This window comes from Dipodomys merriami, unplaced genomic scaffold (genome assembly GCF_024711535.1).
Source record: "Dipodomys merriami isolate MVZ:Mamm:240054 unplaced genomic scaffold, mDipMer1.0.p SCAF_34, whole genome shotgun sequence".
In the NCBI taxonomy this organism is placed as follows: domain Eukaryota; kingdom Metazoa; phylum Chordata; class Mammalia; order Rodentia; family Heteromyidae; genus Dipodomys; species Dipodomys merriami.
The window spans coordinates 15,691,213-15,715,388 of record NW_027204937.1 but is presented as its reverse complement, the minus strand read 5'-3'; the positions used below and the strand labels follow the sequence as shown (position 1 = coordinate 15,715,388).

Genomic DNA, 24,176 nt, shown 5'->3' with positions numbered 1-24,176 from the left:
CTTGTATAATTAAGGTTATCTTCTTCACTCCATGCTTTAGTTATACATGGATGCCTTAGTAATACTGCAATGAGCACGGCAGGGAACCTATCTCTCAATACACTTCATATCATTTGGATGAATAACCAGAGGTGGACTTGTTGGATCATATGGTAGATCTAATTTTAATTAGAGGGAGGCTTGTCTATGCTGTGCTCCATATTGGCTGCAATAATTTATATTCTACCAAAAGCACGTACTATTTCCCTTTCTTTACATCCTTGCTAATATTCTTCTTCTTCTAAGAGACCCCTTAGAAGAGATGTAAAGTGACGTGTCATCATGGTTTTAATATGCATTTTCCCAGTGTGTGTCAAAAGAAAAACTTCTCAGGCCCTTTGCCTGCTTTAACATTGGGTTGTTTTCTTGCTGCTGAGTTACTCAGGTTCTTAACTATGGTGAATATTAAGCCTTCATCAGATATGTATGCTCCATTAACATTTCTCTCATTCTATAGGTTGTCTCTTTATTCCGCCGATTATTTCCTTAGCCATGCAAATGTTTTTCAGTTTGATGCATTCCCCCTTGTCTATTTTTGTTACTTGTACTTTTGGGGGTCACATCCAAGAAACACTTGCCAAGACCAGGACCAGGAAATGTACTCTTCTTTTTTCCATAGTAGTCCTGTAGTTTCAGCGCTAACATTCAAGCCTTTAAGCCATTTTGAATTGAATTTTGTGTAAGATTTTAATTTCATTCTTTTGCATCTAGACATCCTATTTCCCTATCACCAGTTATTCAAGTCTGTTATTTCCTTGTGTGATTTTTGTCATTTTTTTGAAGCATCATTTGTAAATTGATTTCTAGTCTCTCTATTCTGTTTATATCCTGTAACTTTACCAGATTTATTAGCTCTAACAAGGCTTTTATTTTTGGTGGAGTCTTCTGTGTATGAGTGTATAATCTGCAGAGACAATTCACCTTCTATCTTTCTGTGTTAGATGCCTTTATTTTTCTTGACTGGTTGCTATGCCTAGGATTTTCTAGCACTACATTGACTAAAAGTAGAAAAAGTGAGGCATCCCACCTTACTCCTGATTTTAGAAGGAAAGCTCAGTGCTGTTATTTTAAAATTAATTTATTATTATCATTACTATTATTATTACTATTATTATTTTGTGTGTGTGGTTCAAGCAGACAGATCAAGTTTATTTGAAAGCAACAAGAAAACAGCAAAACAGAGTTTCTATAGCAAGAGGACACAGACCTGGGAGTCCCCAGTGCTATTATTTGTATCTGCTCTTTTGTTCTCAGTCTAACTAAAGGTTTGTTCGTTTTGTTTATCTTTTAAAAATCCAACTCCTACTTTTGCTGATCTCTCTCATTGTTTTTGAAGTCTTTGCTTCATCTATTTCTGCATCAGTCTTTGTTGTTTCCTTCCTTTTATTAACTTTGGCCATATTTTATTCTTTTTCTAGTTCCTTGAGGTGTAATGTTGGCCTTGCTTAATGTAGACTTTCCTTTTCCATGTCAGCATGTATGACTATAAACTTCCCTCTTTGAACTGCTTTTTCAGTGTCTGGTAAGTGTTGGCATAGTTGCTGTGTTGTGTTGTTTGTAAGTCTATAAATACCTTTTAAATTTTCTTTGCATTTCTTCTCTGATCCACTGGTTGCCCAGGATTAGTGGGATACTAAGAATTTTTCCAGTATTACCTCAGTTCATCTTCATTTGACTCTACAGAGTATGGCTCTTATCATCTACATTTTTTAGACGAGGAAAGTCAGAAGTAACCTCCCGGGAGTCACAAAACTATAGCAGGCAGAGACAGAATTCATTGCCAGAGAGTCTGGCTCAAGAGTTTAAGCATTAAATGATTTTACCCACAATACATCTCATCAGATCCCTCAACAACCTTGGGAGGCGGATTTTGTTATTCTCATTTCTGCTCAGAGAGGGGCATACAACTTCTAAATCATGGTCAGTCCTGCCTCCTTCCCTGACTCTACACTGTCCAGGCTGAACTAGCCCAGCGCCTTTATGTGTGTTCCTCCCATCCTCACCTTCTGAAAGTTTTTCTTCCCTCATTCACCCTGGTTTTGAGATCCATCCACCCTAAAGCAAGCTCCAAATGTTAAGGAAAATATACTTCATCTCCTTCTTCATCAAGTCTTCCAAGACTTCAGCCAGAAGAGGTTATTCTCAAAATTTCACAGCCTGCAGAAACTCTGCTTGAACCCCCAAGTGGCATTTCCCTTTTACTCCACTCCCCAAGACGTACCCCCCGGCTGCCACCTGTTTCCTTTTCCCTTGGCTAACTGGCCTTATTTCCACACCACACCTGTTCACTCTTGTCTGAACCATTGACAGCCTGACCCTTGATCCCCCTTTCTTTGGTTTGTTTGTTTTTAACATGTATTGAATTCCATTGATGTTTGTGTCAGGCCTGAAAGGGGAGCTTTAAATGCATTATTTCACCCAGACCAGAGGTGCACACTATTAGTATTCTGGTTTTACAGAGGAGAAGACTGGGACACAGAAAAGAACAGTGACTTTCCTAACATCATACAGTATATGGAAGGCCTGGAGCTCAGACCTAGGTTTTTTTTTCCCTTATTATATCCTTATGCCATCATCTGTCTGGGGGCAGAGAGATTTCCCAGGCACAGAAGCCATTATACAATAGGGTAGACAGAGCTGTGCAAAGGGTGTGGGTAATCAGTGTACTCTGGGAGCTCCAAGGACAGAGTACTTGAACATTTTGATCAATTAGCCAGGGAAAAGGCCTTGAGGAAAGGCAATGAAATGAAGACTTGAAGCTTGAGTAGTCTACCTGATCAAGATTGTGGAGAAAAGTCAGTGCACAGGGTAGCAGGAGCAGGCAAACCTGGCTGGTTAGAAGAAGCTAAATTCTGTGTACCTTGAAAACAAGAGCATCAGGTGTCTGTGCTGGCCATCCAGACCAGACCTGATGGATTCCTGTGCTCACAGGTGGGTTGGTGACTTCAGTGATCATGGCAGACTTGGAAGAAAGGCAGAGAATCCACCCATTTGGGTCGTGGTTTAGAGATACAGGTTTCCCTCTATTCCTGTGTATGGTAGTAGCCCCAAGTGAGTGAGATGCTAGAGAAGGGAATTAGGGTCTTTCTACTTTGCACACTAAACCTTGAGTTTCCCAGAGCAGTATCCACAATATTGGACGATGCTGGACTTATGGATGAAGGAAGAAATGGAAGCAACATTGGGAGTACTTGAAACTAATTTATTCACTGGGGGCTGGCACAGATCTTCGAAAGCTTCGCCCAGGTCCTCCACTTCCTCAGCTAGTTTCTGAGCTGTTCTCTCTTCACTTCTCCACACTCACAGTAGGGTATGTTGAAATGCTAAAACCTGGAGTATCACAGGCTGACCTTCCAGTAGAAAAAAGGGCTTCTTTGTGGGCTGGGAAGAGGCAGAGACCTAACATCCAGTACAGGCAGCGTAGGCACAGATCTCACACATGCCTGGGTCATAAGCGATGGCCTCTAGACAAGAGAAATGAGGTCTGGTGAGAACCAGCCAGCTTCCCATCTCCCAAACCTCTTGGCAACCAGCCCCCAGGAGAATCAAGTAGAGCTGAGCTCTCTGCCTCAAACAAGCTTACAAAGACACTGAAGCCAGCTAATCCAAGAGGAGCTTCTAAGCCAGCAAGGAGATACAGATAAGCCCAGTGGAGTACATGCTCCCAATCACTTTCTCCTTGGTGCCAAAAGCTGAAGCAGTGTGCTGGACCCACCAATCAGAGCTAAGCTTCTCCTCGGAGTCCCCCATGGCCCCCAAATTAGAGCACAGCTCTTTCTCAAGAGCACCAGTCAGAGAACTTCCCAGTGCTGCCAACAGAGAGAAAGCTACTCACCCAATCTCTGCAGAATCTGTTCTGCATTGGGTTCCTTGCACAGTGGCCTGAGTGCTTCTGGAAAATTAGCATAGCTGCAGAGCCTGGGAGCAACAGGCTCCCTTAGCATGGGTAAAAGCTTCCTGCGGCTGCCAAGCCTGGGCTCTGGGAGCTCCTCAAGGTCTTTAAGCTTCTTCACTGACTCCAGAGGAAAGGAGAACTCTCCATCCTGGAAGAGACAGTCAGAGCAGAGTATGAGGCCAGGCTGAGGCTGCCTGCTTCCCAGAAAACAGATTGGTATCTGTGCATGCAGTGAAAGGAGAGTTTCTGCTTGGCAGGGGGTGGGGGGAAGGTGGGGGGGGGGGTGACGTCAGTGTGCATCAGAGCTAGCACCTCTGACATTAAGCACAGTGGAGACCTTAGGTTCTGCATACTGCCCTCTGCAGAATGGAGACATGGGCATGGTGCTCCAAGGACACAGTATGTACCTCACCAAGAGCTGGTATGCTATTTTTATTTTTTGAGGAGGGTGATGCAGAGGCCAGGATCCAGGCATCATAGCTCCATATGGACTGCCCACATGAATGCCATGTGGTTGGGTGTTATACCCTCACTTCCAGCCTCTGGCCTAGTTTTTGTGTGAGAAGCAATGAAAGGCTTCCAGAGGGCTCTCCTAAACAGCAAGACCCATGCTGGGTGCCAGCTTGGGCCATGGCGGGGAGGAGGGGGGAGGGGGAGGGAAGAGTGGGGGGGGGAACCTTGCAAAGTAGATAGATAAGACTCATCTATCAGGACCTCCAAATGTCCATGTGATTCTTGGAACCCAGACAAATGCTCATGCTGAGCACAGGTCTCAGGAACAATGTTTGGATTTACACCGAGTTGCTTTAGGCCATGGCCTGTTGTGGAACCTTTCTGAGACTATTTCCTCCCGTTGTAAAATAGAAAGAATAATGATTAGTCTCCTGCACCCAGATTGCTGGTGGTTGCAGTGGGATTCGAGGGCAGGAGCAGATGGTCACTGCAGGCAATGTCATTCTCTTTGCCCAAACAGATGTTTCTCTCCTGTCTACCTGGATTCTCTCCTCTCCGGGTTTGGAGGGAAAGGTAACTGTGGCTGGCAGGACTGAAAAGGGGATCTTGCCTGGAAGCTGAAGCTACCAACTACCCATCATACCTTGGCCAAAAATGCCGAGCTTTCTTGGGAGAGTGGGCTGGGCCACATAGGAATGGGGACATACCTTCACGGTCACACTTCCTGCCAGGGTGGCCCAGGTCCCTAGGAGACACAGCGCAGAGAGCAGGCAGGTGTTCATGGCAGCAGTGCTCAGAGGAGAGATTTCGCCAGTACTGGACATTGGGGGCAAACAATGGGGCTTTTAAAGAGGCCTGGGTTACTCAGTAACCTTGAGCTTGTCAGAGGTGCATCTGCTGCCTGTCAGACCTCATCAGATAAGACCAAGGCCCCAGGAGATAAGAGATCAGTTGAGACTGGCAGAGTCCTGCCCCTCCCTGGGAACCACTTTGACCCACAGCTGGGCTGGGTCAGCATACTCTGGGGCCAGGCCTTGAAGACCCAACCCTGCACTTGAGAAAGGCCCAAACCTAGCCTAGGACAGTGACAACAGGGCAATCAGGTTGAGGGTAGGCAAGGGCAGGGCACCCAGGCAGGCACGGGGGAATTTCCTCTAAGGAGTGAGGGGAAATTCCTTTAAGGAAGATAGGTAGAGTGGCAGACCATTTTGTGAAGAGAGTGTAAGTCAGCCCAGAGGAAGGGAGTTTGGGATGTAGACAAAGCTGCAGACCCAGGAGGTTTCAGGTTGTGATTTTAGGGAGGGGTTTATCTTGGTCATTCCCGGGCCTGCCCTCAAATCCCACCTACTGTCCCATTTTGAGGTATGTGACTTGGGCAGACATTTTCCCATCTGTGATCCCCAGTGTCCCTGTGAAAGTCCAGGTAAGTACCTTGCCTGTGGGCCAATGCTATTGTTCTGAGAGTTAAATGTAGTTTTCATGAGTTTAGCTCAATGTCTGTCATCCAGGAAGCCCTCAGTAAAGGATCCCTTTGTTACATTTCCCTTCACAGGAGCTCCTGGCATGGCTCTGAGAGACAGCTGGCTGGCTGAGCCATGCTCCATCCTCATCCTGCGAGCCCACAGGCCTCTGTCTGGGATCACTAGTGGGCACTGGGCATGTGAGCGGAGCCCCTGGACCCAGGAGGAAGAACAGCAATGGGACTGCCATCTTACTATTCCATAAACCAGGCAGATGTTCAAAGACAAAGCAGGCAGCAATACTTGGACAGGAGAGTCAATACTGGAGAAGGCATAGGAGGGAGTAGAGCTGATGATAAGGGAACAAAGGGCCCAGTCAGGCAGGATCAGGGAGCATGAGGTTTTCCTGCACTGTCCTCAGTGCCAGATTGGACTTGCTCTCCTTGCTGGTGTACGCATGTGTACAAATGCCTGTGTCCATCAAAACACATGCATATGGAACTGAAGTGTGTGCTGTGTACACACTGAAGTGTTTGTCTGTGCATGATGATGTATATATACATTGAGGGATGTGTGTATCCATGTGTGACAAGGTATGTATGTGAATGCTTAAGAGGCATATTTTTTATGTGTGTATGTGTGTACATGTACCTGCAGAAGTCTCTGTCTGCAGTGTGTCCATTCTACCCTGGCCTCCATTAGCTGAGTGCACAGTGGGTTTGAGCATGAGCAAGGGCAGAGTTGGGTGAGGATGTGCAATAGAGGTGCAGGTCCAAGGATGTGGGGTGAAGGTGAGGCAGTGGTGTAGCAAAGGGGTCCACTAATGAGGGCGGGGTGGAAAGAAGGTAAGACTTGGCTCAAGAGTTAGCCAAGGTGGGGCTGGGTGGACTGGGATGGGCACAGCCTAGGTTCAAGGACTGGGATTGGAGGTGAGTTAGGGTGACACTGAGGTAGCAGCTAGAGATGGGAGTTTGGAGTGGGTTTGAGTTGGGGTTCTGATTACGATCTGGGTTAGAATGGAGCTGATGTGAGAACACAGGATTAGTCTGGAATCCAGGGAGGGGCAGCATCCAGTGGGGGCGGCTTGATGTGAGGACTAATGGATGGAGGTTGATTTGGTCTGGATTAGGGCTCCTTGTAGGGTGTGCAGTTGAAGAGGAAGTATGGTGGGGTGGGGTTTATGATCAGGGTTGGAACACAGATGACGTGGGAGGCTAAAGCTGGGCTTTGATTTGGCATTAAGGATGGGGCTGAGTGGGCCACTAAGGTCTGAAGGAACCCTTCCCATACTCACCCACTATGGTTCTTCAGTGCCCTCTCCCCAGGTGTGGCTGAGTGGGGGGTTATACAAGGGCTTTGGCTCCTGTTGCTTCTCCTTCCCACACCTCCTTACCAGGGTTTCCTGGTAAGAAGCAGGGACGGAGGGAACAGGACTGCAGAAGTGACATCACATCATGCTGTGGGAAAGAGGAAGTGGCTCCAAGGCCTTAGCCCTTCCCAACTTTACCTCTGACATTGGCTCTGGGAAATAGGAACCCACTCTTCTTCCCCAGTCCCCTCAGCTCCTTGCCCAGTCTGGTTCCTGGTAGTCTCAGGATCCAGGGTGTGAGCCTGGTAAACTCAAGGTTCTGAGAGGACCCTAAGATGCAGCTTCAGCTTCTGAAAATTAGAGACAGTATCAGCTCCCCTGAACATTTTAGATTTTCTAGAAAATATTCCTCGTCAAACTGGTCCCTGCAAGCCTGACTTCAGATCCTGTTCTCTTCTATCAAACACCTATCCAGACTGTCTGCCTTGCTCAGCATCCTGTGAACTGCTGGGAGCAAAGTGTGTGGAGACCCCAGGTCTGACCCAGTGACCAGAATGCTGAGTGTTCGTGGGGTCAGCAACATGGCAGGGTTTTTTGCCATGATGATACAGAGAGCTTATGCCAAGCTCTGGGTTGAGAAATTTTCAGTTGTGGAAACTGGACTCATCCCCAATTCATAGCTAACACTCACTCCAGTGCCTGACCTGGGCCAGGAGGTTAACATACTTGTGTGGGTCCCTTATTGTGGCTCTCATGTGCCCATTAGTTGGGTCCACTAAAGCTTAGTCCCCTCAGGCCTAACTCCATTTGCCTGTATGTCATAGGCCCAAGCTAACTTTAGCAGTAAGGCCTGGAATAGAGCCAGGTAGGAGCTTGCAGACTTACGGTTCTGGGTGACCTTGAAAGAGGTGTGGCCCACACTCCAAAGCCTCACCTTTAAAACTTGTAAATGGTTTTTTTAGAGGTTATAATAATCTCTGGTTTCTATAGGAACCTCTAGAAACCCACAAATGCTTACAGTAGACATTAGAATGAATTTGAACCTAGCAGCTCTAAGAATATGTAAGAAATAACTACAACCCATTTTATACATGGGTAAACTGAAGCTTAGAGGCTCAGAGAGGTCTAAGGGACCATGACTTTCTCAGGGTTGCACCTGTTGTATTCATTGTGTACTGTAAAAAGGCACGTGATCAATAGACAGCATAAGTATAGATACAAACGTGAGGCTATCTCAGTCCAGAATAGAATCCAGTTCTCTCAAATGCCAAAGAAAATTCTAAGTTTTCAACCCAGTCTACTACCCTACCTCCTATTTCATCTTCCTGGTACCAAACTCTTTGTTCCTCTTTTTTCCAGAAAAGGAAAAGAAAGGGGTGGCCATGGAGTCAGATCCTGTGAGGTGGGCCTATGATGCCCATTTTAGAGAAGAAAACCAAGGCTCTGAGTGATCAGCGTCACACACAGCAGGTGCTGACTTGGGATTGAAGACTGATGACCTGAGTCCAATTCAGGCTTCTTATGCTGAGATCCCTTCCCCACCCCAGGCCCCAGATGGGTCGGTTCCTGCCCTTGATGCTCTAGGGGCAGCTGTGGAGTGGATAGCAGGTGTGCCTACTTGTTTGCTCAACAGTACCATCCCCACAGTCTGGCATGGATGAGATGCAGAGAGCTCATTCACCATCTGCTCCCACTCCACAGAACAGCAGCTTCCTCCTCCTCCCTAACTCTGAGGCACAGCCACTGAAGCAACTTCACATCCTAAGGAGTACAGAGAAGTAGTCATAGCTGGAGCACCTGCCATGTGCCCCAGGAGCTCCTCCTGGAGCCCTGGGTTAGATGGGGAATAGGAGGTGAACACTGACTCCAAGGAGGCCATGAGTGGACAAGCCTGGGATAACAGGTCCCAGGGGCCAGGGTACCAGTTGCTTACCATGTGAGGGTGCCTTGGCCAATGAGAGCTTGGGACTGAAGGCTTCCGAGTGAAATGACCTATGGTAGAGTTGTGATGTAATGACCATGTAGCAGTGGGGTCAAGTGCACTCTCAGCCATGGGCTGTACATGTCCAGGAGGGAAGGGGTGCCCAAGGAGGGCACAAAGGATGCAGGGGAAGATAAGAGGCAGGAGTATCAGGTGACCGTGGCAATTTGGTTCCAAATAGAGGAGAAGGAAGGCCATTCCTTGGGATTAATATGTAGCACCAGGCTAGCTGCTCTTCAAATGGCTCAACACTCTGAGGTAAGAGGTTTTCATCTCCATCTTACAGATAAGGAAACTGAGGCTCAATGTCTTGCTCATATGGAATTCTAGCTCCTTTGCCTCCTAAGCCCACATTCTTTTCTACTTCAAGCATTGACTGTGTTGGCCCTTGGGGCTTGCAGGGTACATCTCCACCACAGTATCAGTCACCCTGGACCAGTTTCTGGGGGTGGAGGGAGGGTGAGAAAACTAGAATAGGACTGGAGATGGAGAAGGAAGAAGAATACATGATTGTGATCTAGCTCGGAGCGTGCTGCTTGAGTAGTGACAAGATCAGGGTGAGATAAGAAAAAGGAAGAATTTGTGCCAGACTTTGCAGGACCCAACTCTGACATGCCTGGGAACAAAGTTTGATCCTGATGAAGTGTCACCAATAAAAAAAGGACCTGGAAGTGGAGGAAGACGCTAATATGCCACCAAATTTGAATGAGGAGCCTTGGCCTCTGAGAGTCATCACCCTGACTCTGTAGCTCAATAGCATACAAGTACACAAGTCCTAGACACAACTGCATAGTCAGGAGCACACACAAGGTTCTATTCACAGTCTCACACAAGCTTATACCCACAGACTCTCATGGAACCAGAGGGTCACGCTTGTCTCTGGGCGCATCACTGAAGATGACAATTGTCCTGTATTTATTGCCTTTCTATATGGGACAAGAAAGTGCCTCCCAACCTGGGGACTGCACTATGAAGGCTACATTCAACCCATGAAGCCAGACACTCCTAGGTGTCTGTAATGCACGGACAGGGCAGGGAGGAAGAGGAAGGGGCAATCTGCCCCTGGGAAAAGCTGACCAGAATGAGGCAGGTTTGAGTTCTGTCCTATCCCTTACACTGGCAATGACCTTTGGGCAAATACTTCACCTCTCCAAATAGCAATGCCCAGCAGTAAAAGGCAGATAACAACACCGATCTCACCAGGCAGTTAGGAGTGCTAAGTCAGATAATGGTTGTCAAGTATGGGGCAGGGACCCGGCAAATGGTGGCAATAATCATAATGTTTGTGGCAGACGCTGTGAGTATGTGGAGACACTTAGGCCCACTCAGGCTCAGAGGCAAGGCAGGGGAGGGAAAGAAAGGTAGGTGGCTGTTTCAAACCACACCTGCAGAAACAGTGCCAGCCTCTATATCTGCTGGTCCTGAAAAGATGAGATCTAGGACTGGTGGAGTGATCTCCCCAGCCTAAGCTTTATTGTGTGTGTGTGGGGGGGGGCGTGCACAGGGGGTGTCAGAAGGGCTAGGAGGAGCCCTAGCCAAGCAGCTGTAGGTAGGGTTAAGAACTAGAATGGCTCCTTGTCTTCTTCAGACAGTAGAGCTCTGACACTGGAGAGATTTTATATTGGAGAGATTCTGAGGGCTGGCACCCTGCTTTTCCTTGAGGCCTATAGAAACAAAGCATGGCCCCAAAGTAAAAGAATACTTCCTTAAGAGGGAGGGCAGAGTTGGCAGCTTGCCCCCTGGTGGCTACAGGCGCTCCCTGCAGCTTTCACTTTATAGGCCCTTTGCTGGGCATTCAAATAGGGCTGAAGATGGGGCAGAACTGTGGAGCTGCCTGGCCTGGGTCTGAAATGCAAGCTCTCCTTTTGCTATTACCTCTGTCAGGAACCAACCAGATGGTACTGGGCAAGTCAATTCATTGCTCTATAGTTCAGACTATTTGTAAGGTGAGGCTGGTAATAATAACGACAGCCCCAAGCAGTTACATGAAAGAGTAAATACAGTGACTTACATCATATGTTTGGGAAAAGTAACATCAGGTGCCTAATAAATGGTGGGTGCTGATTCTGACATCCAAGGCCCCTTGGCTTAGGCCATTGCTTGAGAGCTCAAAGCTGGAAACCGCCCTGGTTTTGATGAAGCCAAATGACTAATCACCTCTCCATCTCAAATGGAGACTGCAGGGAGAAAGCTCAAAATTGCTTTTGAAATACCTCTAGGAAGGCACCGGCATGGAAAAGCATGTCAGAATGCCACCACGGCTGCTTTTTGTAGCTTTTGGTTGTCGTCTGCCTCCACCTAAGGGAAGTGTTTCCCAAACATGTATCTTCCTTCAGACACCCCACGCTCAGTAGTGAGAGACTCAGGAGATACCTAGAGGCAGATACATTCAGAGGCCTATGTCCATCACGGATTGGTAGTTTACATTTAAAATTTCCATATTTTTTTGCCAGGCGCTGGTGGCTCACACCTGTAATCCTAGCTACTCAGGAGGCTGAGATCTGAGGATCACAGTTCAAAGCCAGCCGGGGCAGGAAAGTCCATGAGACTCATCTCCAATTAACCACCAGAAAACCGGAAGTGGCTCTATGGCTCAAGCAGTAGAGTGCTTGCCTTGAGCTGAAAAGCTCAGGGACAGCATCCAGGCCCAGAGGTCAAGCCCTACAACTGACCAAAAAAAAAAAAAAATCCCATTGTCTCTTACTTCTTCTAAGTTGTTCTTCCTCTTCCATAAAATGAAGCAAGAACAGTACTACATCATCAGGCCTTTGTGTAGATGAAATGAAAATGTACACTGGAAATTTTAAGTTGCTGACATGTAAATGGCATTTTCCATTTGTCTCTAATTTTTCCCTAAGTAGCTGTGTGACTTGAAACAAGTCACTTCTTTGGGTCTCAATGTTCTCAACAACACAATGTGAGGTTATGTGAGCAGCTTCCTAGGGCCTCTGCAAGCTTGAAACTTTCAAGACAGTTCTGCACTTCTAGGGCATTTCCATTCAGGTACCCACCTGAGTGCTGATGCTACCATGGCATTTGCAGGATTTGCCACGGGTCACATTTATAAATGTGACATTTTTCAAGTGTCATGTTAAAGCCTTGAGAAATAAACATTAAGCTTAATGATTTCGCCGTTTTCTTTGATCTGGGGAGGTATGTGCTACAGATAAATGAGAATCAGCACAAGGTGACCACATTTGTCTTCTACTACAGGCCTTCCAAGTGACTAGTAGTAATCATGAAAACTGACCTGTGATGGGAGTAATGCAAGCTTTAGCGCCCAAGAGGGACTCCCTACCTCCCTTTCTGTGAGTAGTCATTACTCACTTGGGAAACCTTCCTTTTAGGAGGTAAAAGGCAATGAACTCCAGAGTCAGACCCAAACTGTATTATTACAGATCCACTACTAGCTGTGTTGAATTGTAAATGCAGTTAAGTTAATGCTCTTGGGATTTCCCAATCTCAGATTCTGAACCTGGTGGAAAACTCCCCTTTTGGGTGAGACAGATTCCAGGTTAAATTCCACCTCCCCTGTGTGCCAGTCTTCCATTGCTGAGCTGCACAAAACTTGTTCCCACAACAGTAAGACCAGGCTTGGCATCATTAGTCTCCACCACTCAGGGAAGGCTTGTGCTTCAGTAGCAACCCCCAACACTTCTCCCACTGCAAGCCATAACCCCTTTGCTAATCCAGTTCCTATGCTAATCTACCTTCTAGCTCTGGCTCAAAGCATTAGTATCAATGGAAAGACCTTCCACTATCAGTGCCAGGCACCTCCAAGAGTCCAAATAGTTTATTCGCGCCCCAAAGCTTTCCTAAACCAATGTCCATGTTCTCAACACAATCTAACCCCTTATCAAAAGAATCCCACCTTGCCAGGGAGTATTTCCGGAGTAGATTCCCTAACCACCTTCTCTGGATTGGCACTTTGTCCCTGTTCTGGGAAAATCTGCACCCCTAAGGGCAGAATTGTGGCTTCCTCCTTTCTGGGATTCTCACAGAAGGCCTTGTCACAGCATATTTGGTCTGCAAATGTTAAGCTCTACAGTCACCTTTTAGAAACCAGCTCTCTGGGAAGGCAGTGTTGGGACAAGGCTAGAAGCAAGTGTAAGCGGCATGATAGGAATTCCCTTGATAACAGGATCCTGTAAAAAAACAAACACATGATGCCTGGAGTCAAACCTAAGTCTTCTTACTTGTCAATCAAAGAATCTGGACAGATGACTACACCTCTGTCTCACACCTGCAGAGTGACAGCCACAATATCTACTCAGAAAAGTACCGGAACACACTGAATATGCTATAGGTGCTGTTGTAAATGTTTAAACAGACTGATCAGTGCAACCTCATTCCAATTCTAGGAAGTGTTACTCTCACTTTATAGGCACTGGAAATGAAGAAAATGAACTCAGAGGTTAAATATCTTCCTCAAGTTCACAGAAGTAATGAGATGTAAAGTGAACAACCACAGACACTGTTCTGAGGCAGTATTTTGTGAGACACAACTGTCCACTGCTTGAGGGCTCTGGGGCTGACCATGCGTTTCTGAATTTGAACTAGCTCCAGTCTGATTCTCTCAAATGGAATGCAGCGAATGATGCAGAACAACCAGAGTTGCAAATAGATTTAATATATTTATTTTAAGTGCCATTCATGCATATCAGTTCTGGCAGCAACAATCCTAATGACACTTGGAATATTTCTTTACAGCACTAAACAGTTACAAAGAATGGGTGCCGTTCATCATAGAGGCAGAATATGAAATCGTGCAATAGCAAAACTGTAGAAACATTAAAACACTGACTGTCCAATAGCAGTACAGAGAGCAGGTTGTGTTTGCACAAAAAGCCAATGCATTTTCATCACATATATACAATATAGATATGTACACATCACCCTCTGAATGAACAATATCAAAATACTCTTTTCCATTTGAAAGTATCCCCAGATCGATTCCCTCCCATTTCAAAGGACATTTGAGACAGACGTATTTACAGAAACACACATGAATACATTTACATTTCAAAAACTTCCACAAATGCCAGTCGGATTGTTTTCCTGGACAGAGTGCCCCATTTAATTACATGCATTTATTATTCTCTAGTCAATTTAAGTCCAAGACAGAACTTGCTCTGCATTAGTAAACTAACAATAGAAATGGCCACTAGCGGGACTCTGCATTTCATCAGCCAACCCTGTCTGGTCAAGGCTCACAGAGAAGGCCTGTCCTGGGACCATTGGAGGCCAAAGTCAGCAGATGGGTTTGGGTGGAGACTTGGCCTCCAGTGCCATTCTTGGTAAGTTGAAATACTTAAAAAAAATATTGATTACTGCAAATCAGTAAGTGATTGACAAATGAGAAATCAGCGTCATACAATTTGTTGTTTTTTTTTTTTAGCGTCATACAATTTGTAAAATCATGATCAGTAGTTCTACTCAACTCATTCAGTTTAAGAGACTGCATTCCAATACCCCAATTCTTTAAAGTGCACATTGCTACCCAAGCAATTCAGAAAGCTTCAAAGTAGCAATTTCAATATCTAGAAAACAGTGACTTGAGTAGACTACTGAACACCCCCTTCAAGCTTTTACTCTGCAGGCTGTCCTCTCATCTTGCCTTGATCCTTCTTAGAGGCATCTGTTGGTTGCCTTCCCAGAATCCTCTCATTTTCACTAATCCAAAGGGCTGCAACTGAGCTTTTTCATACCAAGCAGGGTCCAAGCAACAAAGAAACATAAAGCTCTTCCCTCCTCCCAAATCTCACCAGCCTTTACTATGGCTGGCTTCCCAGTGATTCATTCAAGCAAACACTCCATTAAGACACATACAAAAACATATGGGTACACATATGCATACACACATACATACACACACACACTCACATACACAAAGATGACTATTTCAAGTAGAGATTACTCAACCACAGAATCACTAAGGCTAAGTAAAATGATTTAGCATGGCTGATAAGAGAGACCAGAGCTGGTAATAAACAACCAGTGAGTAGTTATTCCTCTTTGATTTGATAGAACCTATTAATCCATTAAAACAGAAAGATTTTCTCTTGAGAATCAATTCAAAACCTATTCATTAGGGAAATAATCTCATTCATTCTAGCTTTACTGTAGAATTAAGAAAATCAATCCATGTAGAATAACTGTGATACAACATGAAATAAAACAACTAAAAACCACCCCCAAAAGGTAGGCTTCATTCCAAATGAAGTGGCCAAATGTCACGTATACACAGACACACAGAAAGGAATAGCAGGCCGCTTACTAATTGCACCACAGACTGAGGCAAATCAAATCTGGGTATATAGCTCTACTCTTCTTTCAGTGCTATTTAAACAGAAAGAGGCTAAGTGCGGAAACTTCCTTTATAAACCTGTCCTGATGTTCTCTTACTCAGATGGATTGATTCAATTCCAGAAAAAAAAAATCCTTTGAATCTAAGTCCCAATCTGCAGGAATGCTAAGAGAGAGGGGAGGGGGAGAGTCAGGGAAGGAGGGAGGGAAAGAGAGAAATATACTCACCTGGTAAAGAAGTGGTGATACAAAGACTGATACAATGTCCCTCTGATTGTCTTGTCTGTAAACTCTTATCAAGAAAAATTATTCTATGCTTTCAGACACCACACTTCTTACTGAACCCAATAGGAGCTGAGCATTCACAGAAGGTAGTAATAAATATTAAAATAACACTTTTGGACAATAAATATATAAGCAAATGTGGAAGCATTGATTTGTTTATGAGCCAAGCAATACTCAGCTTCTAATCAGCCAAACATTTCAGAACTGTCATAATTCAGATTTAAGAAACAGACATTGACAAGGTAACAATATTTCTATAATTTCCCCAAGCAGCAAAACAAATTTGGTCAGTTCTTCTTCATACAGCTCAGGAACAACATGCCCCTCTGGATTGTTTGGAGAGTATCGAACTCTGGGTTCCTAGACTTACTGGGTAGAATTCATTATTACTTACATTTCTGAAAGAGATTAAAAGGGAACTAGGCTCTGGAGAAAATCTATTTCCTTTCGGTTCTAAGCATCAGTTAAAAGCATCCTGCAGAAAATAGCCTAAAAAGGAACAAAACTGATAATAGCGTTCTTTTCAAGACATGACAATCCAATTAGAAAAAAAACTGAAGCCTTTCAGTAATGTTTGTACACATATTTACACATATGCATCTATAAACTGCTTGCAGCAAAATAGGTTCTGTCTGAAAAATCAGTCTGGCACTTGTGGTTAACATCAAACTGACACAAATATGCAAAAAGCCGTTCAAATCACACAACAGTTAGGAGCTACATAGGGCAGTTGGCAGGGAGACAAACATGTAGTACTTGTTTGAGTCAGATAAAAGCAGTAAGTTATCCAGCTAAAATCTTTTTGATTGTCTTCAAAAGAAATCTTGGTAACATTAGCAAAGTGATTATCAACTTTGTTTACTCAACTGGATTTCTTAAACTTTTCCCTTCACTGCACTGCACAGAAAGGTGATGTTGGGGTCTGTTGCCCTGCAGAAACAAGCTCTACACAATTGAATCCCAATCAAAGTCGTCTTGGATGTCATCTGGAGGCAGGGAGCGCCGCATCTGAAAGGCTTGGGAAGGCATCATGTGCTGCTGGCTCATGGCTCCGTGATGGCCTGGGAAGAATAGGGAAACACCAATAGTGATTGGGTAGAAACAAAAGTTAGAAATGAACTAACCCCTACTAAGCATTTCCTATGTACCAATACATAGCACATATTATGTATAGGTTCATGGGATAATATGTGCTATGAAGCAGTTCTGAGCCTTACCCTGTAGGTAAGGGGGATCCTTAAGAGGATGAACAAAAAGCTGGTTGTGATAGTACACACCTAAAATCCCAAACCTAGCACTGGGGAGAAGGATTCTGAGTTTGAGGCCAGGCTGAGCTATAAAGCAAGACCTTATCGTCCCACACACAAAAACATGAGCAAGTCATAAAACTAGTGAAGGTGCAAGATAAAGTCTGAACATAGTTTACCTGACTCCAAAAACCATGCTCTTTTTACTATACTGGGCTGTATGAGTAAAGTGTTGATGCAACTATTTCTCTCAGGATCTACTGGACTCCAACATATGCTTTAGTAACTTCAAGTAGCTCACATAAAAATGGTGAACAGGAGAATGATGGCTATTTGTCACCAAAGTCAGACTGGACCATACTAATTCTTCCCCAGAAGATAATTTTTGGGCCACTATGTAAAAGCAAGTGAACAGAAAACATCAACACAGTAGATCACAGTGAACTATGAAGAGTATCTAGTCCAAGATGCTCATTTTCCCACATTCTTCTTGATTCACTCTGGCTCTGTAGGTACTTCACAGTCTCAAGGCATTCTGCCTTTGTCTCCACACTTCAGAGACCCCTTCTAAACAGTTTGTTCTTTTTTTAAAAAAAAAATCAGTATTTACTCATAGCATTCATTCTTTTCCTAGAACTTAAGCTTTAACTGTTGAAGAATTTTTACTGTATTTACTGTTTTGTTAGTATACTGAACAGAAAATTTCAAGTAGTCTCATCTAATTATTTTTTCTCATCAACACTTTAGTGTACAATTGCATGAAATGCAAGGCTTTCACAATATCGCAGTGCAGCAGAAATGCCTGCACATCTGTCTCCGATTTAACAAAAACTTACAACTTCCTCATTTTTGTGATTCCCAATATAACCCCAATTTGGTCCTCCTAACTTCAAGATTTGGATGGTATCCCTAGCTCCTTTTACTGACAGAAATAACACTGGAGTCAGAAATTGGGTAACTGGTAGCCTGCCTAGTTTCATTAACTATTAAGTGATGAAACAACAAGATTCAAACCTGGCAATTTGAATTAACCATCATATATTATGCTATCTACAAATTACTAGTGAGTGCAGATAACAGATACATCTCTTCCCTGTTATCTAGAAACAGGCCACATGGTTCCAACTCCTTCTCTACTGTGGGTACACAGTTCTTTCAGGGTTTTTAGTACCTCTACCACTGTACATTACTTTCTGTCTTTTCCTCAGATAGCTCAAGGGAAGGATATGTGGTATATGAGGCAAGCAATCCACCACTGAGTCACCTTCCCAGTCCTGATATGTGGTATATGAGAAAAATAAACTGAATCTAGACCAGGACATAAATCTTGAATGAGCCACTTGTCAAACTGGATGGTCTAGGCAGCGTCTTTCTTTCTGATCCTCTATTTCCTCATCCAGGTGATCCTTGAGACCCCCTCCCAGTTCTAACAATGAGCCCTTGTCTCCTGGCTAAATGTAAGACATATATTCAGGAACCTTGGGGAAAAAAGTTCACAAACTAGTTAATTCTTAAAACTTACTGTCTCTGTAAGGAACCTCTCTAGAAACCACTGTTGAAATAGTCCTAGTGGAGCAATTCTACTTGAATGAATACAGCAATACATACACACACTCACTCATTCACTCTACCTGCCATTGTTGTTCCCGGAGTGCTGAGTGCCTGTGGGATGTGAGGATAACCAGGGGGTGGCATCACTGAAGGAGGAAGATTTTGCCTAGAGTCTATGTACAAATTTCCTAATCAGATTTAAAAGGAAAAAGAAAGAAAACATGTCACCATAAATAAAATAAATGAAGTGTTAAAACACTAACAGAATCCCCTTTATAATAAAAAAAGTATGGTCCAAAGACCACAAAAACAAACAAACAAACAAAAAAACCATTAAACAGAACTGTTGTCTAAAATAAAACGAAGCAGGTGAGGTGGAAGGGCTGGCTTTTTGAACAAGGTGAGCATACTGGTATTAACTGCGGTGCTGCCATTAATTCTCTAGCTAACAGGTAAGTTATGTCTACTGTTGTCACATGAAGCATTACATTTCAAAAGTATTTAAAAGTATTTCCATATATATAACTTCATCTGACCTCACACTAAGCCCACAGGAGGATGAAAGAAGAACAATCCCTACTCTACAGGGAACTGAAGTCAGCAAAGCTTGCCTAACGTCCAAATATATGCAATTTTGACAGAATAAGGCTTAGAATCCAGATCTCCTACATCATAAGCCTTCTACTACTGCTTACATCTCTATTGCACTGATCCCCTCACTCTGAAAGTAGCCTAAACATGTGTGCTCTAGTCAGTTAACAAAGTGAGTGGGAGGCACAATGTAATAGTAACTATCTATACAAGGAACTAAAGTGATTTAAAAACGTATACCATTCAAATGGATCATGGATTTCATTCAAATAGTACTTCAGATGGTTCTTAATATATTTTTATCCATAGGAGCCATCCAGTTTAATAGCTTTAAAATGTCAATGACATTGTTTAATGATATAAAACAGGAGGGAAATAAACATCATGAACTCTTCCTCAGTAACTCACAGGGAATGAGGACCATAAAACTGGTTCACATTGCAAGGAACATCTGGAATTTTGGAAAGGCTAATTCCCCAAGAGTTTCTAGCATTTGCCACAAATTGAAATCTAGCCATGTTGCAATGATAGAGAAGGTAAGAAAACTCTTTCCCTTTTATTCAGGTATGGTGCAGTGGATTTGGCTGTTTAAAATCTTTCATCTGCTATGGGAAAACCAGATGTCCTGAGAAATATCTAGTCCAATCATACCTCTGTTTATATAGATGGGAAAACAGGATCAGAGAGGAAGTGAGACAGAACCAAAACTTTTGACCTCTAGTTGTTCCCTCTCAAGGTTACATGCCTTTTATAGTAAGAACTGCACTCTGACTGATCATACTGCTGACTTGGAAAGAAGGAAAAGTTAAATTAAGCTATAGCTCTAGTATACTCAGTGCTATGTGTGTGTATATGTATGGTCCCCATCAGCTATCAGATATATGGCTAATGTACTTTTTAAGACTGGACTCAGCTAAAAAGGCCTGGTTACTCATATACCAACAACTTTTCAGACTCTGTGCTATTCTTTCTACATATTATTAGGATTCAAGTCAAACAAAGTGATTTTTTTTACTAGGTATTTTTTTTTTTAGGGGGGGGGACAATTGTGGGGCATGAACTCAGGGGCTGGGTGCTTTCCCTGGGCTTTTGTGCTGAAGGCTAGTGCTCTACCATTTTGAACCACAGCTCCACTTCTGTTTTTCTGGTGGTTAACTGGAGATTAGAGTCTCATGGACTTTCCTGCCTGGACTGGCTTTGAACCACGATCCTCAGATCTCAGCCTCCTTAATAGCTGGGATTACAGACATGAGCCAATAGCATCCAGCTTTTTTTTTTTTAATTATTATTTCTTTTCTCATTTCTCTGGAATAGGAACATACATATACCTATATTAAGCATCCTTAACTTTTACAAATAGTCATATTCCTAATCTTTTTATTTTCACATAGAAATTCTCTTTATCCATGTTCTCATTATGGAGCCTAAAAAAATGTGAATTTACCACTACATGTAATCAAGTATAACTCTGAACTTGTAATTCTTGGAAGATATAAAATGTTGATTTTCCTCTGCCAATCTATATAAATTCAAACTGATATGACTTTATAACTATGTTCTCAGAAAACACATAATTTTTCTTTGTATAAATGTCTTAAAGATACTTAATAGAAAAATCATATAAAGCTGAACAGAACAGCCCTTTCATTTAAAAAAAAATTTTTTTGCCGGCCATGGGGCCTGAACTCTGGGCCTGGGCGCTGTCCCTCAGCAGTTCAGCTCAAGTCCAGCACTCTACCACTTGAGCTGCAGCGCCACTTCTGGCTTTTTCTGCTTATGTGGTGCTGAGGAATCGAACCCAGGGCCTCATGCATGCAAGGCAAGCACTCTACCATTGAGCCACCTTCCCAGTCCCTCAACTCAATTCTTAAAAGATAAGCCTTCGGTATAAATTACTTGCTACCACTCATTTCTTACAAACAAAACACCTAAACAAACCACTGTCACTTTAGCAACAAATCAAGTTGCCTAAAGCAGTAAGTGAGAAAAAGCCCATACCTGTTCCAATGTGCTGGGAAGGTTTTGTTGGATGCATGGCACCATGACAAACATTTTGCTGAACATTACTCTGTGAGTGGATAAGGCCAGTTTGTGTAAAGAACTGATTAAGAGAAGAACAGAGATCAGCAAACTGAACCTGATCTAAAGACCAGTTCTTGAGATCTGCCTGTCTCATACTTTCCATCAGACCTATGAGGAAAACATTTGAAATACAGTTAGCACAGTTTTGCAAACACTGCACAAAAAAAGACCAGGATACATATTTTTTATTGCCAGCCCTCAAAATACCCACTAGCTCATTTCAGATTATAGTAGTGATTTGCTCATGCCACATAGTTGGGCATTTCATGATTACTCAAAACCCAATTCTTTTAAATATGGCCAAATTACTTTTAGAGTTCTTTTCCATAACCCTCTCCTCTATCAACTGACCAAAATATTTTACTTAAGTGTTTAAAAGTGTTCTTTTAAAGCATGTATCTCACTTCCTTTATTTAAAAGAGGTATTTATTTCTACTACAAAGAAACATATAATCTTCCAGAGAAAATACCATTATTTAGTTATGTCAAAAAGAACCAGTACTCACCTTGGAACTGTGAAAGGTCTACATCTGACCAGTTAACACTGCTGGCAATTCGACAACTTTCTTTTAGCATATCAAGTGTTGCATACCAATCGTTTGAAACACCTACAAAGTAGTAACAATAATCTTAAAATTCTTGAACAGTGAAAGTTTGAAGAGTATGTTAAGGGAAGACAATAAGCCAGCTGATCCTGTCCAGTCTTAGAAAGGGACTTGTACTATTTTTTTTTTTTCCAGTTCTGAAGCTTTAACTCTAGGCTTGGGTGCTGTCCCTGAGCTCCTCTTGTTCCAGGGTAGCATTCTACTACCACTTGAGCCACAGTGCCAATTCCAGCTTTTTCTGTGATTAATTGGAAATAAGAGTCTCATGGACTTTCCTGCCTAGGATGGCTTCAAACCATGATCCTCAGATCTTAGCCTGCTGAATAGCTAGGATTACAGGTGTGAGTCACAGGTACATGGTGGGACTTGTACCAATTCTATCTGGTATCGGGTCAATCTGTTCTGTGACACAGGCAAGGAAGGATACCATTTTTCTCCATTTTATAAATAAAAGACAGCTCAGAGAAGTGGCATAACTCAACATCCTGAGATCCCTGAGATGAATCTAAGACTTGAACCTTGACTCAAGTGAAAGCACAGGTCTTCTAACCTCCAGCTGGCAGTTTACAAACTGCCTTATCAAGTCAAGCTTGATGCTGCTCTTCTCATTTATATTGTACAAATAAAAATGACCAAGCAGAAAAATCATGCATATCAGTATTTCCCTTTATTTAAAGTTTCATTTCCTTGTGTTGTTATAACCTTAAAAAATACATCCTTCCTAACTTCTAGAAGAAGAATCACATTTAGAAGCATCACAGAGTATAATTTAATATACTGCCAGAACATATGGTAAGAGTAGATAGTTCCTATAAAGCAACTTTAGGAGAAGGAAATACTGTAACATAGTTCTCCTGGGAAGGTAACAGAAGAGAGGGCTGAGCCTTCTGTGAGAAATGGTCAGACGTTATCCTCTGATGTCATAGGCATGGGAGAGCTTAAGTCTGTAGTGTGTGTCAACAAAGAGGACTAACAGTCAAAAGGCCAGGGTGGCACAGGCCAGGGTGGCACAAAGGCCTACAGAAAACAAGTATGCCAAGGACACAAAGCATTCTTGACATGACTAATCTTTTTCCTTAGGAATGGTAGAAAAAAAATTGTAAATGTTCATTTGGTAAATCATAATAAAGCAACTTCTAATGGAGAGAGTAGGCGACTAAACTCTACCTACTCAAGAAACGTCTGTGGATTTTAGCCCTCTTAGAATAACTTGTGTTACAGGCTTCAAAGTCAGGTCAGGATATTAATCCTAGTTCTAATACTTAGAATCTTGAACAAATTGCTTTATTCTTTTAAGCTGTAATTTTCCTATCTGTAAAATGTAGTAATTTATACTTGATTTGGGAGGATAATGTAACTAAATTCCTTAGCACATATCAGACAAATTTCTATTTCTTTCTTGTTCCTTCCATTCCTTCCCAATCAAAGACAACCTGATCATTTCCATCTTACAAATGTAAATGGAGATGAGTTATTATCACAACCACAGTGATTATCCTTACTCCAGCACCCCTTTCCCTTCCAGGTGGAAATTGATTTTCCTTGTAAGCTGCTAGACAGCAGCAAGGGCACATCATCAATGTCTTCAGGAATAATACTATTTTTTTTCTTCCCTGGCATTATACTTTAGGAAAATGTAGGTATGGCAAGAGTACCACAGACTTCTACCAATACATGATCACTATTCGTTAAGGCAATCTTCCAAATCACATTAAGGATAGGCTTAGATTTCTGAAGAATGTATTGATATTAAAGGCAGGGACTAGTAGTTGATTTGTCCATTCAACAATTTAATTCTGGTATTATATAATTTCTTGTGTAGGTATGTATCTAGAAACTATTTCAAGATGTTTAGAAAATATTCCATCAAGTCAGGAAATAATCACAATTTTTAATTTTATCCTAGAACCTACTTAGAATAAGTAATCACGAAAACAAAATTGACTGTTAAAGTCAAACAAAAGAATTAAAATACTTAATATTTGTTTATTGTTTTGAAGAAGATAAACACTAATAAAATACTATGAAGATAGCTTTAATCTCAGATTTTAAGAATCTAGATAACTCTATGGATAAAGGGCAGCCAAAATGGTGTAATAGTATTTATCAAAGACCTACTATGTTACAGGTACATTGCTCTGCTCTTCTTCAATTTATCTCATTTAAGTTTCCCCCTAAAATATATTCTTCCTATTTTGTAAACATAGAAACAGCTCCAGAGAAAGTTTTTATAGTAAAGTTCAATGTAAAAGAATACATTGTTTATTTTCTTGAAAAGTACCCAGAGTTAATGTTATCTAGTAGTGGTATTATCTAAAAGTTCCTTTTAGAATAAAAATCTTATCAGTGGTAAGTGGTCACCAAGCAAGATA

General features: G+C 42.7%; 2 protein-coding genes across 7 annotated transcripts in view; both read right to left on the bottom strand.

Moving 5' to 3' along the window:
• Window positions 1-3,220: 3,220 nt before the first annotated feature.
• On the bottom strand, window positions 3,221-5,216 carry LOC138803278 (guanylin-like). The gene is made up of 3 exons (XM_069987096.1): window positions 5,095-5,216; window positions 3,875-4,082; window positions 3,221-3,503 (listed from the first exon to the last, which is right to left on the bottom strand). Exons 1-3 carry the CDS (start codon window positions 5,209-5,211, stop codon window positions 3,439-3,441), a joined length of 390 nt encoding a protein of 129 aa, XP_069843197.1. The 5' UTR covers window positions 5,212-5,216; the 3' UTR covers window positions 3,221-3,438.
• An 8,542-nt stretch (window positions 5,217-13,758) lies between these two features.
• The window catches only part of LOC138803463 (forkhead box protein J3), a 108,097-nt gene continuing 97,679 nt past the window's right edge, over window positions 13,759-24,176 (bottom strand). For all 6 annotated transcript variants that reach the window (XM_069987515.1, XM_069987518.1, XM_069987512.1 and 3 more), the window contains 4 exons: window positions 21,706-21,807; window positions 21,116-21,307; window positions 18,607-18,714; window positions 13,759-16,789 (listed from right to left, as the gene is read on the bottom strand). In XM_069987515.1, coding sequence (XP_069843616.1) covers window positions 16,674-16,789; window positions 18,607-18,714; window positions 21,116-21,307; window positions 21,706-21,807 — 518 coding nt within the window. In that variant the 3' untranslated portion in view covers window positions 13,759-16,673. The remainder of the gene's footprint in view (window positions 16,790-18,606; window positions 18,715-21,115; window positions 21,308-21,705; window positions 21,808-24,176) is intronic.

Bases quoted from the DNA above. Each gene is read 5' to 3' on its own strand.
- LOC138803278 (XM_069987096.1), bottom strand. From the start codon at position 5,211: ATGTCCAGTACTGGCGAAATCTCTCCTCTGAGCACTGCTGCCATGAAC. The intron at 4,083-5,094 runs GTATGTCCCCAT...TGTCTCTTCCAG, and splicing joins CAGGAAGTGTGACCGTGAAG to GATGGAGAGTTCTCCTTTCC. The intron at 3,504-3,874 runs GTGAGTAGCTTT...TCTCTTGTCTAG, and splicing joins ACAGATTCTGCAGAGATTGG to AGGCCATCGCTTATGACCCA.